Genomic DNA, 14,171 nt, shown 5'->3' on the forward strand with positions numbered 1-14,171 from the left:
TTTAAAAGGCCAAAAATTGACCTCTTTTGACCCCGCCCCAGAGGCCCCCAGGAGGTCAGCCCCATCTTCTTTTTACAATTTTGAGTCCCCTACCCATACGGATGCTTCTGACAAAATTTGTTTAAATTTCGATCAGCGGTTATGAAGAAGAAGTCAAATAAGTCAATTGTTGACGGACGGACGCAAACGACGGACGGACGACGGACGCCACGGTATGGCATAAGCTCACCTTGGTCCTTTGAATTAAGTAAAGAAGAAGTCAGCCAAAAAAATGTTATCTCAGAATCGTTCCGGGCAAATACCATTTCCAGAATTATACATCAGATTAAAAACTGGTGCAGTTCAGGAAAACCATGGGTGCGCAAACATGTCACAAAATGGCCGCCTTGTCGATGAATTGGCAAGAAAATAACAGCACTTACTCGACTCCCTTTCTTCATCATCCCTACCAAGTCGGCACTAATGGAACTGCAGAAAAAGTTTAAAAGAAGTTTTTCAAGATGGCGGCTTTTGTGGAAATCTTGGATTTAAGACCAACCCGAAAATTCACTACCAGAATTATTTCTGCCAAGTTTCAACTAAATCCAACTGGTTTAACATGTGAATTTTTTTTCAAGATAACAGCCATTTTATTCATCTTTAATTTCAAATTGACCCAATTAATAACACTTGGTCAGGCTCAACTCAGGATCGTTTTTGGCAAACAAAGATTGCGCATTCATGTCACAAAATGGTCGACATGACTGCCGTTTCGAAGTTTGACGAGGCAAAAAATTAACAACACTTTGTCGGCTTCGTTTCCTTAACAGCCCCTTCAATTTTCAGCTGTCTGACACCAATGGAAATGCAAAGTTTGAAATTTGTTCTTCCAGAATGCGATCATCTTAGATTTTGGACCGACCCGAATGACGACGGACGAAACGCGATGGCTAAAGGACATTCTGTGTTTATAACTAGTGTAATGCATTTATATACCGTGGTGTGGAGATTGTCCTTAATGATGCATGGACTTTAATGATATGAAAAGAACCAAAAAATAAAACAAAACGATAATATTGTAATTAATAAAAACAATTCTTTATTTGAAAACACCATTTGAAATATATAACATAAAATCTTTTTTGTTTAATAATTATTTTAGTAATTGGACAATAATCTCCTTGATGGTGAATGATTTTGTTCAAATATGTTAGGAAAATCCTCGTTAAAATTCACGAGACAAAACTATTGTAAAACAATACAAAGTTTAATTATCACGAAATAATTACATCACAATACGAAGTAAGAAATTTTGTGTAAGATTTCACAAGGAAATTACAACTTAAGTCAATTAATTACAAGTTCCGTTAGAATTACATGGAATAATAATTACATTTGATGCAGAGTGATTAGAAATCTCGTTTAAGATAACGCGAGACAAATAAAACCTACATAGTTATTATCAGTTAAACACATTGATAACAATAGATCAACATATCAGTATCAATGTGCATTCCAAAGTTAAATTAAACAGTTAAATAAAAATATTTATCTTAAGACGTCCATAAATATATTATGCGTCAGTTACAAGGTTAACCTAAGCATTTACTGGTAAGGATAATGTTTTATGTCAGTAGAATTGATGTGTACTTAACTGTTGTCGGCTTACTTGAGAATTTGAGATGGATAATTTTGTCTGACACAAAAACAGCTATAGTCCACACTATTATTGTGGGACTATTAGCAATTATATTTACCTAAATTGGGTACAAGAAATATTGATATTCTTCAGAAATCTATTCTACCTTATGACAGTACTAGCAAACTAGAAAAAGTCTGTATAATCTGGATGTCACATCATGTTACCACAATTTGTCTGGTGTAGATTTGGTCAAAAAGGTGACCTTTGACACATTAACATCAACCATTGATCACCAATATGTGATCAGGGATATGATTTGATGTTATTATACGATGGTGTATGACGGTTACAAGACAAATTACGTCATTGAAACAATATCTATTTGAACAGATATAATTTTATTTTGGTGACAACATAAATTCCTTACCAGGAAGAATAAACAAATATTTCAAGACGGTCACAAAATTAAATTCCTTCTTAGTAAAAATATTTATTTTAACAGATATAATTTTATGCAGGTAACAACATAAATTCCTTACCTGGAAGAATAAACAAATATTTCAAGACGGTCACAAAATTAAATTCCTTCTTAGTAAAAATATCCATCTTAATATATATAATTTTATGCAGGTAACAACATTCCTTACCAGGAAAATCATTAAGCCAATATTTTACGACGCTTACGAGATACATTATGTCCCAATAAGAATATTCATCTTAAAACATATAAGCTTATGTCAGTTACAGCATCCGTTCCTTAAAAAGAAGAATATTTAAACCTATATTTTACGGCGGTAAAAAGATATAGACTATGATATAGCGTTGTAGTAATGATATAGTGTTGTAGTTATACATATTGACTATGATATAGTGTTGGGTAATACATATTGACTATGATAAAGTGTTGTAGTATATAGACTATGATATAGTTTTATAGTAATACATATTGACTATGATATAGTGTTGTAGTATATAGACTATGATATAGTGTTGTAGTATATAGACTATGATATAGTGTTGTAGTATATAGACTATGATATAGTGTTGTAGTATATAGACTATGATATAGTGTTGTAGTAATACATATTGACTATGATATAGTGTTGTAGTATATAGACTATGATATAGTGTTGTAGTATATAGACTATGATATAGTGTTGTAGTATATATACTATGATATAGTGTTGTAGTATATAGACTATGATATAGTGTTGTAGTATATAGACTATGATATAGTGTTGTAGTATATAGACTATGATATAGTGTTGTAGTATATAGACTGTGATATGGTGTTGTAGTATATAGACTGTGATATAGTGTTGTAGTATATAGACTATGATATAGTGTTGTAGTATATAGACTATGATATAGTGTTGTAGTATATAGACTATGATATAATGTTGTAGTATATAGACTGTGATATAGTGTTGTAGTATATAGACTATGACATATTGTTGTAGTATATAGACTATGATATAGTGTTGTAGTAATACATATTGACTATGATATAGTGTTGTAGTATATAGATTATGATATAGTGTTGTAGTATATAGACTATGATATAGTGTTGTAGTATATAGACTATGATATAGTGTTGTAGTATATATACAATGATATAGTGTTGTAGTATAAAGACTATGGTATAGTGTTGTAGTATATAGACTGTGGGTAGAGAATTTGTGCCATGAGGTCCAGGACAAACGCCTGACAAGCTATCGTAACAATGTAAGAACTTCCGCCCTGATAATTATGACAAGTGCTAATATCACGGAGGACACAAGATCAACTTTAAATACGTGTACGTTTTACGTGCACGGTCACAGGCGTGGATAAAATTGTATTATCTACTATTTGTCTGTATATCTGTCTGTTTTGGCCCCTTTTTACTCCTGGGTATAATCAATCTTCCAGGCGTAAATGAAGTTTATTCCATACACACAAAGCATGTGTACCTTGGTCTACTATATTACACGAACCACAATTCGTGATCAATACTGAAGCGAAAATTCTGACGTAACTATGATTGAAATTAATCTAACTCCTGGTCGATACAGGAAAAAAAACTGCTATACCCAAGCCTAACATTTATGATAGATTGATTCGTGACTGTAAAGACCAGGTAACAGTACATAATTATACTGGAGGACACACTAATTACCTTAATCAACACAGACAATGGTTGTGGGAAATAATCTATGTTCAATGTCCTCTATATTGTTCAAGTAGAATTGGATAAAAAATAATTGGCTAAACTACGACAGGGAATTCATATATATATATATAATAAAACTTGCATGTCGTTAACTTAAACATTTTATATATATATATATATATATACATACATACATGTATCATTAATAGTAAATCGTGTGCAGTCGTTTTCTGAAAATCATTGAAGTACTTGGAATCCCCGTGCGGTTGTACTTTCGTTTTATATACAGGTTATAAGACCCGCGGCAGTAGACCTACGATGAGTCGACATAGATTTGCAGGCGGAGGCAAGCGATCAGGTAATAATATGATTCACTTGAAATAAGGTTTCAGTGTTGACTATCAGAATATTATAAACATGTATCCACAAGGTTAAAAGGGTGAATAGTTATAGGAAATGTAAGATCTAAGGCCATGGTTTAGGATCTTGTGCCAAAACGCGACACCTATCGTCTCTTGGATGCAGCATTTTTTTTTTTTTTTTTTTTGAAATACAAGAAAATGTTTACTGTTTTAAAGGAAAATTGAATTTCAATATGTATTCAATCTCTTAAATTTACATGTTTAAAAAGCGCGGAGAAGAGAAGCATGAGACAATATATATACATATGACAACTTATGCACGAGCTTTTCCTGGCTTTTTTACGAAACTTTACTATAAAAGATCTTTTTTTTTAGAATTCAGTCGGAAAATTTTGGTGCCAGCCTGGCCTATAATGCGTAAAATACTAATGATTTTCCATAAAAAGAGTAACAATTTGTACGGTCCATGGACGTACATTCGGGCAGGTCAGAAGGAGATGAGCCGGGTGTCCATGTAGGCCTATGTCGCGGTGCTGGCATGACAGGCGATGTATGTGTATATGTGTCCACATTTGTATGTATTATTATTAGTAGTAGTATTTATAATACACTCAGACCACACCTTATTTATTGAGCCTACATATGTAACCAGGGCAGACCAACAGCGTGTTAGTCGCATAAGGTACTGGGCATGTGTTGGTTATGTCAGAGACATATATAGTATATGGTTATGTGCAAGACATCGATCGTTCCTGCAATCCCGGCCCAATTTAAACGAAACCTGAACTGTTTAGGTACCGACCATTTAACTTCAAGGGGGGCCTGGGATTTTTATCAGGGTCAATTGTTTTTACAAGCTCAGTGGAAAAACGGCGAACTTTTTTTCCCAAAACATTTCAGCAACAATCTTTTTCATATCCGTTATATTATCTGAAGTTTAATAACTCTTTAACATTTTTACTTCCGTTTTAATTTTTTGTTTTAATTTTTCAATAACATTGTGAATTAATATTTCATTGATTTTGAAATTCAAGTGTTAATATTTGTGAATTCATCACCCATTGTTATCTATATCAGTTTATGAAATTTGATCATTCATCCTGTACACCAGTCCATCTTTTCATTGATAAAAAAAGGATACAGATCTGATGCATGTCTAATATTAGCAACATACTGTATGTTGATTGCCCACTTAGTAAAGGGAGATAATTAAGTATTTTTGTGTGATCAGTGAATTTAATAAAATAAAGCAAGACTATATATAAAGTATTTACAGATTAAAACAAAACAACAATTTAATACACCACAATCACTTTTATAATGCTATTGTAAGAATTGATTTCACACAATAATTTTGAATATATAATTATGTAACCCTCGCTAACTCGGTGATACAACTCTGACACGAGTTTATGGTTACTATGTTTTTATTATCTATATATATATGAACCAGCGACCGGAGAGGAAGGCAATACTGTGAACATATATCTATGCAGGAGGTCCGTCCTGCTTCGCAGCTAAGTGCTAAGTACATGGGACATACAGGGTAGACAGGGTGGTGATGTGTGCAGGTGGAATCACGTGCAACTCGCTCACGACACACGATATACCCGTGGTGACACGGGTACATCCAAAACAGCACAAACAAGTGTGACTTAGTGCAATGAGTACACCCTGTTAGAATTATGAAGAAATTCACAAATTACAATGTACATTGTATAGGATTTTTTTTGAGTTTGTGTTTTTGATGTATCAAATCGAACTTTTTTATTTGTAATCTTAAAGGAGCAAACCTTTTTTTCAGCTCCAATTTACAAACAAACTTTTTTCACCATCAGCCAAACTAAAGTTAAATGGTTGGTGCTTTAGGCCAATGGCTTCTGCTTTGTGATATCGATTAGGAGATGCATAGAATGAAGCCTGTTGTATCTACGATACGTTGTGCAACCTGTTCCCACAGAGTTGAATGTTAAATGAGCAGTTCCTAACATGGAAATATAATATCACCAATGACACACATGTAAATGTAATGTCTTGCTTAGCAGGTCGCACCATCACTACATTGCTTAATGTATGTGCAGTTCGACTTCTCGAAGTCTGTTTCTACCTGTGTGTTTTCAGCCATTTGTTAAATTTTTTCTATTTTGTAAGATTGACATCCAGAGTTGATGATTATGATAAGTTGATCATCCCCGAAATTTAGAGATGGATGGGGACGAGGAAGAGAGCTCGGATGGGGAGATGGAACCGGAGTATTCTGGTTTGGAGCAGCCTCCTCTCACACGCATGTTAAAGAACATCCTGTCTGAGTATCCTGATGATGGTCAGATATTTAAGGTAATAATAAATAATAATGAGAAGTCATAAAGATACATAAAAGATGTTGTATGTAAAGGGACATAACTCTCAAAAGTGAGCTCGTTTTAGAAGGTCTCACACAACTAATTTTTTTGCTCTATGGTATTACCAGTGATGATATCATCAGATGGTGGGCTATTACCCTGCATCTGTGACCCGTCCTCCATCGTCCATCTGTCATCTAGAAATAGCGATAACAAGGATGATTTTTCGACAGACAGCAGACGGACTACTGAGCGATGGTGAATTTTTCTCAAATTTTATGTGTAGGTTCCCCTTGGTCCCTAGTTGTGTCATTCCAATTTCTTTAGAATTTTGTTCAGAAAAAAAAGTGGACGACAGGTGACCATCTTGGATTTCGACAATTGAAGTTTGTTATTGTTATTTCTTGAAAAGAACCGGAGGGATATTTAACAAACGCGATGAGTAGGTTCCCCTAATTGGTAATTAGCTGTGTAATTTCAATTAAGATTTTGGTCAGAAAAACAAAATAGCCGACTGGCAGTCATCTTGGATTTTGAGAATTGAAGCTGTTATCAGTATTTCTTGAAAAGTACTGGAGGGATATTCCTTAAACTTCATGTGTAGGTTCTCCTTGGTCCCTAAATGTCCCATTTTAATTTATATTCTTGTTCAGAGAAACAAAGTGGACAACAGATGGCCCTATTCGATTTTGAGAATATAAGTTTGCTATCGCTATTTCGTGACGGTTTCACAAATGTGATGATTAGGTTCCCATTTTCTCTTGTAGTGCCATTTTAATTTAGGTTTTTCGGTCAGGAAAACAAAATGGCCTTCAGGCAGCCATCTTGGATTTTTATAATTGATGTTTTTTCTTGAAAAGTACTGGAAGGATATCAGATATCAGATTATTTGGAGGAAAAGAAGTAAGAAGGAAAAATTGAGAAAAGATCAGTTTGACAGAGCACCAGTAAAGATAATTAAAAATTTTTCACCAAGATCCCTATGAGATCCCTTGTTTGTTTTAGACATATTATATTTCATTGCCTTTGGTTTTCTTTATAGTTTGTGTTTTCATTGATGAATGTGCATTTAGTAATCTAAATTGTGTTTTGGTTGATGAATGTGTGTTTGTAGTGTGTGTTTTGGTTGATGAATGTGTGTTTGTAGTGTGTGTTTTGGTTGATGAATGTGTGTTTGTAGTGTGTGTTTTGGTTGATGAATGTGTGTTTGTAGTGTGTGTTTTGGTTGATGAATGTGTGTTGTAGTGTGTGTTTTGGTGATGAAGTGTGTTTGTAGTGTGGTTTTGGTTGATGAATGTGTTGTAGTTGTGTTTGTAGAGGGTGTGTTTGGTTGATGAATGTGTGTTGTTAGTGTGTGTTTTGGTTGATGAATGTGTGTTTGTAGTGTGTGGTTTGGTGATGAATGGTGGTTTGTAGTGTGTGTTTTGGTTGATGAATGTGTGTTTTGTAGTGTGTGTTTTTGGTTGATGAATGTGTGTTTGTAGTGTGTGTTTTGGTTGATGAATGTGTGTGTGTAGTGTGTGTTTTGGTTGATGGGTGGGTTTTTGGGTTCGTGTTTTTGTTTTTGGTTTTGTGTTTTTTGTGTGGGGTGTTTTGGTTGTGTGTGGGGTTTGGTGTTGTTTTTGTTGTGTGGGTGTTTGTGTGGTTTTTGTTTTGGGGTGTTTGTATGTGTTTTGGGTTGGGTGTTTTGGGGTTTTTGGGTTTTGGGTGTTTGAGTGGTGTTTTGGTTTAGGTGGTGTTTTTTTGTGTGTGTTTTGGGTTGGGGGGGTTTTTGGGTTTGTTGGGGTTTTTGTTGTGTGTTTGCTTTGTGTTTTGTGTGTGTGTTTTTTTTGGGTTGTGTTTGGTTGTTTTGTGTTGTGTGTTTTTTTTGGTTTGTGTGGTTTGTGGGGTTGTTGTTTTGGTTTTGTGTTTTTGTGGGGGTGTTTTTTGGTTTTAAAAAGGGGTGTTTTTGTGTGTGTGTTTTGGTTTTGGTTTTTTTTTGTGGGGGTTTTTGGTTTTGGTGTTTTTTGGGTTTTGGGTTGTGGTTTTTGTTTTTGGTTTTGGTTGTGTGTGTGTTTGTTTGTGGGGTTTTGGGTTTTGTGAATGTGTTTTTGTAGTGTGTGTTTTTGATTTTTTTTGTGTGTGTTTGTTTTGTTGGGGTTTTTTTTTTTTTTGGTTTGGGGTTGTTTTTTGTGTGTTTTTTGGGTTGTTTTTTTGGGGGTTTTTGGTGTGTGTTTTTTGGTTTGTGTTTGTGTTGTTTTTGGTTTTGTGGTGTGTTTGTGTGTGTGTTTTGGTTTGTGTGTGTTTTGTTGGGGTTGGTTTTTGGTTGTGTGTTGTTTGTGTGGTTTTTTGGGGGTTGTCCTTGTGTTTTGTGGTTTTTTTTGGTTGTTTGTGTGTTTTGTGGTGTTTTTTTGGTTTTGTGGGTGGTTTGTTGTGTGTTTGGTTGCTTGGTGTTTTGGTTTGTTTGGGTTGTCCCCTGTGTGTTTGGTTGTGTGTTGGGGGTGTGTGTTTTGGGGTGTGTTTTTTTGGGTTTGTGTGTGTTTTTGTTGTGTTTTTTTGTTGGTGTGTGTTGTGTGTGTGTTTTTTTTTGGCCTGTGTTTTTTGTTGGGTTTTTTGGTTGTTTGGTGGTTTGTGTGTGTGTTTGGTTGTGTGTGTGTTTGTGTTGGTTTTGGTTGTGTTTGTTTTGTTTGTTGTTTGGGGGTGTGTGGTTTTGGGGGTTTTTGGGTTTTTTCCCCTTGTTTTTTGTGCTTTTTTTTTTTTGTTTTTGGTTTTGGGCTGTTTTTGTGTTTTTTGTTGTTTGTTTTCCGTTTTTTTCCCCCTTTAATCCATTTTCCTGTTTGTTTTTTTTTTCTGTTTGTGGGGGTTTTGGGTTGATACAAATTCCCCAGGAGGGGTGCTCGTTTTGAAAAAAATTTTTGAGGCAAAAATATCAACCACAAACATTATAGTGAAAAAAAAAAACCTTTCAAAAAAATTTTTAAAGTTTTTTCCCCAAGCAGCCCCCCTTTTCCTAAAAATTCGAAAATTACAAATTGAATATTTTTCCCTGATAACATGTCAACAAACTCCTACCGATCCATTAAGACTTGCACATGATAGTTGATCATACTAATCTTTATACATGATAGTTGATCATACTAATCTTTATACATGATAGTTGATCGTACTAATCTTTATACAATGATAGTTGATCATACTAATCTTTACACATGATAGTTGATCATACTAATCTTTATACATGATAGTTGATCATACTAATCTTTATACATGATAGTTGATCATACTAATCTTTACACATGATAGTTGATCATACTAATCTTTACACATGATAGTTGATCACACTAATCTTTATACATGATAGTTGATCATACTAATCTTTATACATGATAGTTGATCATACTGATGATAGTTGATCATACTAATCTTTATACAATGATAGTTAATCACACTAATCTTTATACAATGATAGTTGATCATACTAATCTTTACACATGATAGTTGATCATACTAATCTTTATACATGATAGTTGATCATACTAATTTTTATACATGCAATAAGTCCGCCCTGACATTGAATCAGACAGTGGGTTACCCTGCAATATGCCCACCTCTGACATTGAATCAGACAGTGCGTTACCCTGCAATATGCCCACCTCTGACATTGAATCAGACAGTAGGTTACCCTGCAATATGCCCACCTCTGACATTGAATCAGACAGTGCGTTACCCTGCAATATGCCCACCTCTGACATTGAGTCAGATATAATGATTTGTCCTCTGACTGGTTGCACATACAGTTTACAATAAAATATATTAAAAAGATGTTTAGAACTCTGCCTAATGTTATATCATCATGAGTTCTATATTTATTTCTACTTATTAATCAAATTGATATAAACGTAGATAATAATTTTTAATATCATTAATTTTAGGGTCCAGCTTTATTCTTCCACAACAATGCTGTATTCTCTGAGGATGACTGGAGGGGGATAAAGATGTTGTACAGCAGTGTGAAGGAGTTAGATCCGTTAAAGGTCGGACGATTCGGACTCGGCTTCAAATCTGTTTTCCATATAACAGGTAAAAGTGACATGTTGCCAGGGTAGTGACGATACATGCTGTACCACAACATTTCGTCAGTTGTAGTTTATTATCACTTTATCTTGAACAGTACTTGGAGGTGATTTTTTTATACTTCATAGATAGGTTCCCTTTGATGCTTAGTTGTGCCCATTTGATTTTGAGTCTGTTAAGGAAAAACAGGTGGCCATCTTGGATTTTGACAACTGAATTTTGTTTATTTCTATTTCTTGAGAAGAAGTGGAAGGATTTTTCTCAAACTTCCCAAGTGTGTTCCCCTGGATATCTTCTTGTGCATATTTAAGTCTGATCAAGAAAACAAAATGGCTACTAGGCAGCCATCTTGGAATTTTACAGTTGAATTTTTTATCGCTATTTCTTGAGAAGAAGTGAGAAGATTTTTTCTGAAACTTCACTGGTAGTTTCCCCTTGGTCCCTAGTTGTGCCCATTTGACTTTGACCATGAAGTTTGCTAGCACTATTTCTTGAAAAGTATTGGAAGGATATTTCTCAAATTTCACATGTAGATTTCCCTTGGTCCCTAGATGATAAATTTAAATTCACATGATGGTTAGAAATCGAAGTTTAAGGTCAATGTCATTAGGTCCAAAGGTCAAGGTAATTTGTTTTTCTTTTTACTGATGAACATTGTGTTATGAAATGGTAATGCAAAATTGGTGATAGCTAAAACTGACCAAAGGTCCAGGTCAAATTTTGTATCTATTTACTAAGGGGACATTTGGTTATGACATGACGAAGAAGAATTGATCAGAATAAATAATGAATCAACTGAACAAAGATGAAGGTCACTGGGTCAGAAGTCAAGGTCACATCTTGCATCTTTTTATTGATGAACATTTTTGTTAGGACATTATGAAGCAAAGTTATTCAGATTTAAACAAGAAGTCAACTTATCGAGAGTCAAGGTCATGGTGTCAGAGGTCAAGGTCTAATTTTTTTATCATTTCACTGATTAATATTTTGTTAAGACATTATGAAACAAATTTGATCAGAATTAAACAACTCAGCTCAAGGACAAGGTCACTGGGTTAAACATCAAGGTCTCATTTCGTATCTTTTTGCTAATGAACATTTTACCCTGACATAATTAATCAAACTTGTTCAGAATTAAACAGGAGTTAAACAAGGAGTCAACTGACCAACTCATTACTGTTAAGATCATGATGCAGAGGCACATTCTACATGTATGTTGTCAAAGTTGGTTGTAATTTAACAAGGATTCATCTAGGCAAATGTCAAGGTCACTGGGGTCAAAGGTTAAAGTCCAATTTTATATATTTTCACTAGTGAACATTTTGTTAAGACATTTTGGAGCAAAGTTGATCAGAAATAAAGAAGAAAACAATTGTCCACAGATCAAGGTCACTAGACCAAAGGTTAAGAGGTTTTGTTGAAAAGGACAATGTAATTCAGATATTTCCATTCCTGTCAATGTTCTAGTTTCATTTTATGTCTGATCCAGAATACAAAAGTTTAGTATTATAATTTCTAATTTTCAGAAAGTTCTTCTTAGATTTTTCTTAGATTTCATATATTATAGGTTTTCCTTTGCTCCCTAGGTGTGCCCATTCAATTCTGAGCCTAATCTAGAAAGCAAATTGTTGACAGTTTAGGTTTAGCGTTGATATGTTTAATCCCCGAAAATTCTTTTTGAAGCTGTCTCTTAGATTTCGTATGTAGGCTTCCTTGTAATCAAATTAATAAAGTATTGGAAAGGTCATGCAAATAAAGATAAGGCAATGGTAGCCAATAATATCACTTTTGGATCTCTTGTGATTCAGTAATAAGAGCTTTATGTACATCAAATATTGATGTTGAGAAAGTTTGAATATCAATGTATTGAATTGCTATGTGACATTGGTCTTGATCGATATATTGATATACAATATCAGCCCTAATATTTAATATAGTAATCACTTTGTTTGTTTGTGCACCATGATACCATGTCACTATCCATTTCCAATACCTGATAAGGTTTAGTGGTCATCGATCAATATTAAAGCTGAAAGGCTGCACTTTTAAAAAGCTTTGTACAAGATATCTCTTAACCTGTGGACAGATCTGATGGTCACCTGTCAAGATTAATCATCATGCTGGCCACTTTTGAAATAAAAAGGCTTGGCTGCAAGATATTTTTGAACATCTGGACAGATTTAGTTTATATTTGCACCATAACATCACACTTTTAGGTTTTACACCTGAGTAGATTTGGTGGTCATTGGTCAGGGTTAAAGGTCAAAGGTCATTCATGAGCACTTTTGAAATAAAAAGCTTGTGTACATTATTAGATGTATTATTTTGCTGGTGGGGACAGATTTTCATTCTCTGACAAATTGGTGTACTGTGTATTTCAGATTACCCAATGATCGTGTCTGGTAAGAAGCTTCTTGTTATAAATCCTTACACGACCTACTCAGACAAGGTTTGCACGAGCTTCCACTTAGACAGGTTGGCTAAATACAAAGGAATGGACATAAAAGCCTTCAAAGATGCGTTCGATGATGTTTTGGGGTTTGGAGAGGAGACTTTGGCAAGTGGAGAGTACAAGGGTACTCTGTTTAGGTTTCCTCTGCGTCAAATTGGCACAGAATTGTCTGGAAATTTATATAACGAGGAGAAAATTGAGAATCTGTTTGATTCCTTTACAACAGAAGCACATATTATTCTCCTGTTCCTGAAAAACCTGGAGGAAATGACTTTATACAGACGAAAGAATGGTGTGGAGCCAAGATACAGGGTAATGATCCAAGATCTAGGATCAGAAACTTCGCTAGAGAAGCGACGGGAATTCTGCAAGGCATTGCAAAAGTATACAACAAGTAGCATGTCGAGTGATTTGATATGCAGTCTCCATGTGAATATAAGCGTGGAATCACATGATCAGTATGGTGCGACAACGCGTGATGACAAGTCATGGTTCATTGTCAATGCCGTGCTAGGACACGACAACATGTCCCCACAATTACGCTCACTTTCCCAGGATAAAGACTTGTCATACAGTCCCTATGTAGGGGTCGCAATACCAGATAAGGACACTGAGGATTTCAAAGGACACGTCTTCTGCTTTCTTCCTCTTCCATTGGAGGAGCGAAGTCTGACAGGATTCCCTGTTCACGTGAACGGATTCTTTGCTTTGAGCCAGAATAGACGCCATGTGAAGTGGCCATCAGCTGATTTGAAGCAATCGGCCATCACTGCTGACAAAATCTCTCCAGTGGAACCAGGCTCTAATCAAGGAGGCCTTATCCCAGGTCTACCTGAATATGGTACAGCAGCTGATAACTAAATGTGGAAAGGCAAACAACCCAGATAACTTGGTTGAGATGGTATACCGATCAATCCCATGTCTCGATGATGTGGATGTGAAATGGCGGATTATCTTGGACCCATTAGTGAAAAGTCTTCTAAAAAAATTTTTGCTTACACCGAAAACCCATGGGGGCCCAAAGGGATAAGCACAAAATCCCGTTTTGAATTCCAATTCTGTGCTGGTTGTTTATTATGATAGAACTTAATTTTGTTTTGTACAAAACAAATACATATAGCACTGAAATTGTGAATAAGAAAAAAAAAATGTATTAACAATTAAAAACCCAGAAACCCACTCAAACAGC

The 14,171-nt window shown here is 34.9% G+C and overlaps 1 protein-coding gene across 1 annotated transcript; it reads left to right on the plus strand.

Annotated features, from left to right (window-relative positions):
• The first annotated feature begins 6,340 nt into the window (after nt 1–6,340).
• Nucleotides 6,341–13,843, plus strand: LOC117318457 (sacsin-like). Its single transcript, XM_033873443.1, has 3 exons — nt 6,341–6,472; nt 10,389–10,536; nt 12,912–13,843. Exons 1-3 carry the CDS (start codon nt 6,341–6,343, stop codon nt 13,841–13,843), a joined length of 1,212 nt encoding a protein of 403 aa, XP_033729334.1.
• The last annotated feature ends 328 nt before the right edge of the window (nt 13,844–14,171 follow it).

Source organism: Pecten maximus, unplaced genomic scaffold, assembly GCF_902652985.1.
Source record: "Pecten maximus unplaced genomic scaffold, xPecMax1.1, whole genome shotgun sequence".
Classification (NCBI taxonomy): domain Eukaryota; kingdom Metazoa; phylum Mollusca; class Bivalvia; order Pectinida; family Pectinidae; genus Pecten; species Pecten maximus.

Bases quoted from the DNA above. Each gene is read 5' to 3' on its own strand.
- LOC117318457 (XM_033873443.1), top strand. From the start codon at position 6,341: ATGGATGGGGACGAGGAAGAGAGCTCGGATGGGGAGATGGAACCGGAG. The intron at 6,473-10,388 runs GTAATAATAAAT...CATTAATTTTAG, and splicing joins ATGATGGTCAGATATTTAAG to GGTCCAGCTTTATTCTTCCA. The intron at 10,537-12,911 runs GTAAAAGTGACA...TGTGTATTTCAG, and splicing joins ATCTGTTTTCCATATAACAG to ATTACCCAATGATCGTGTCT.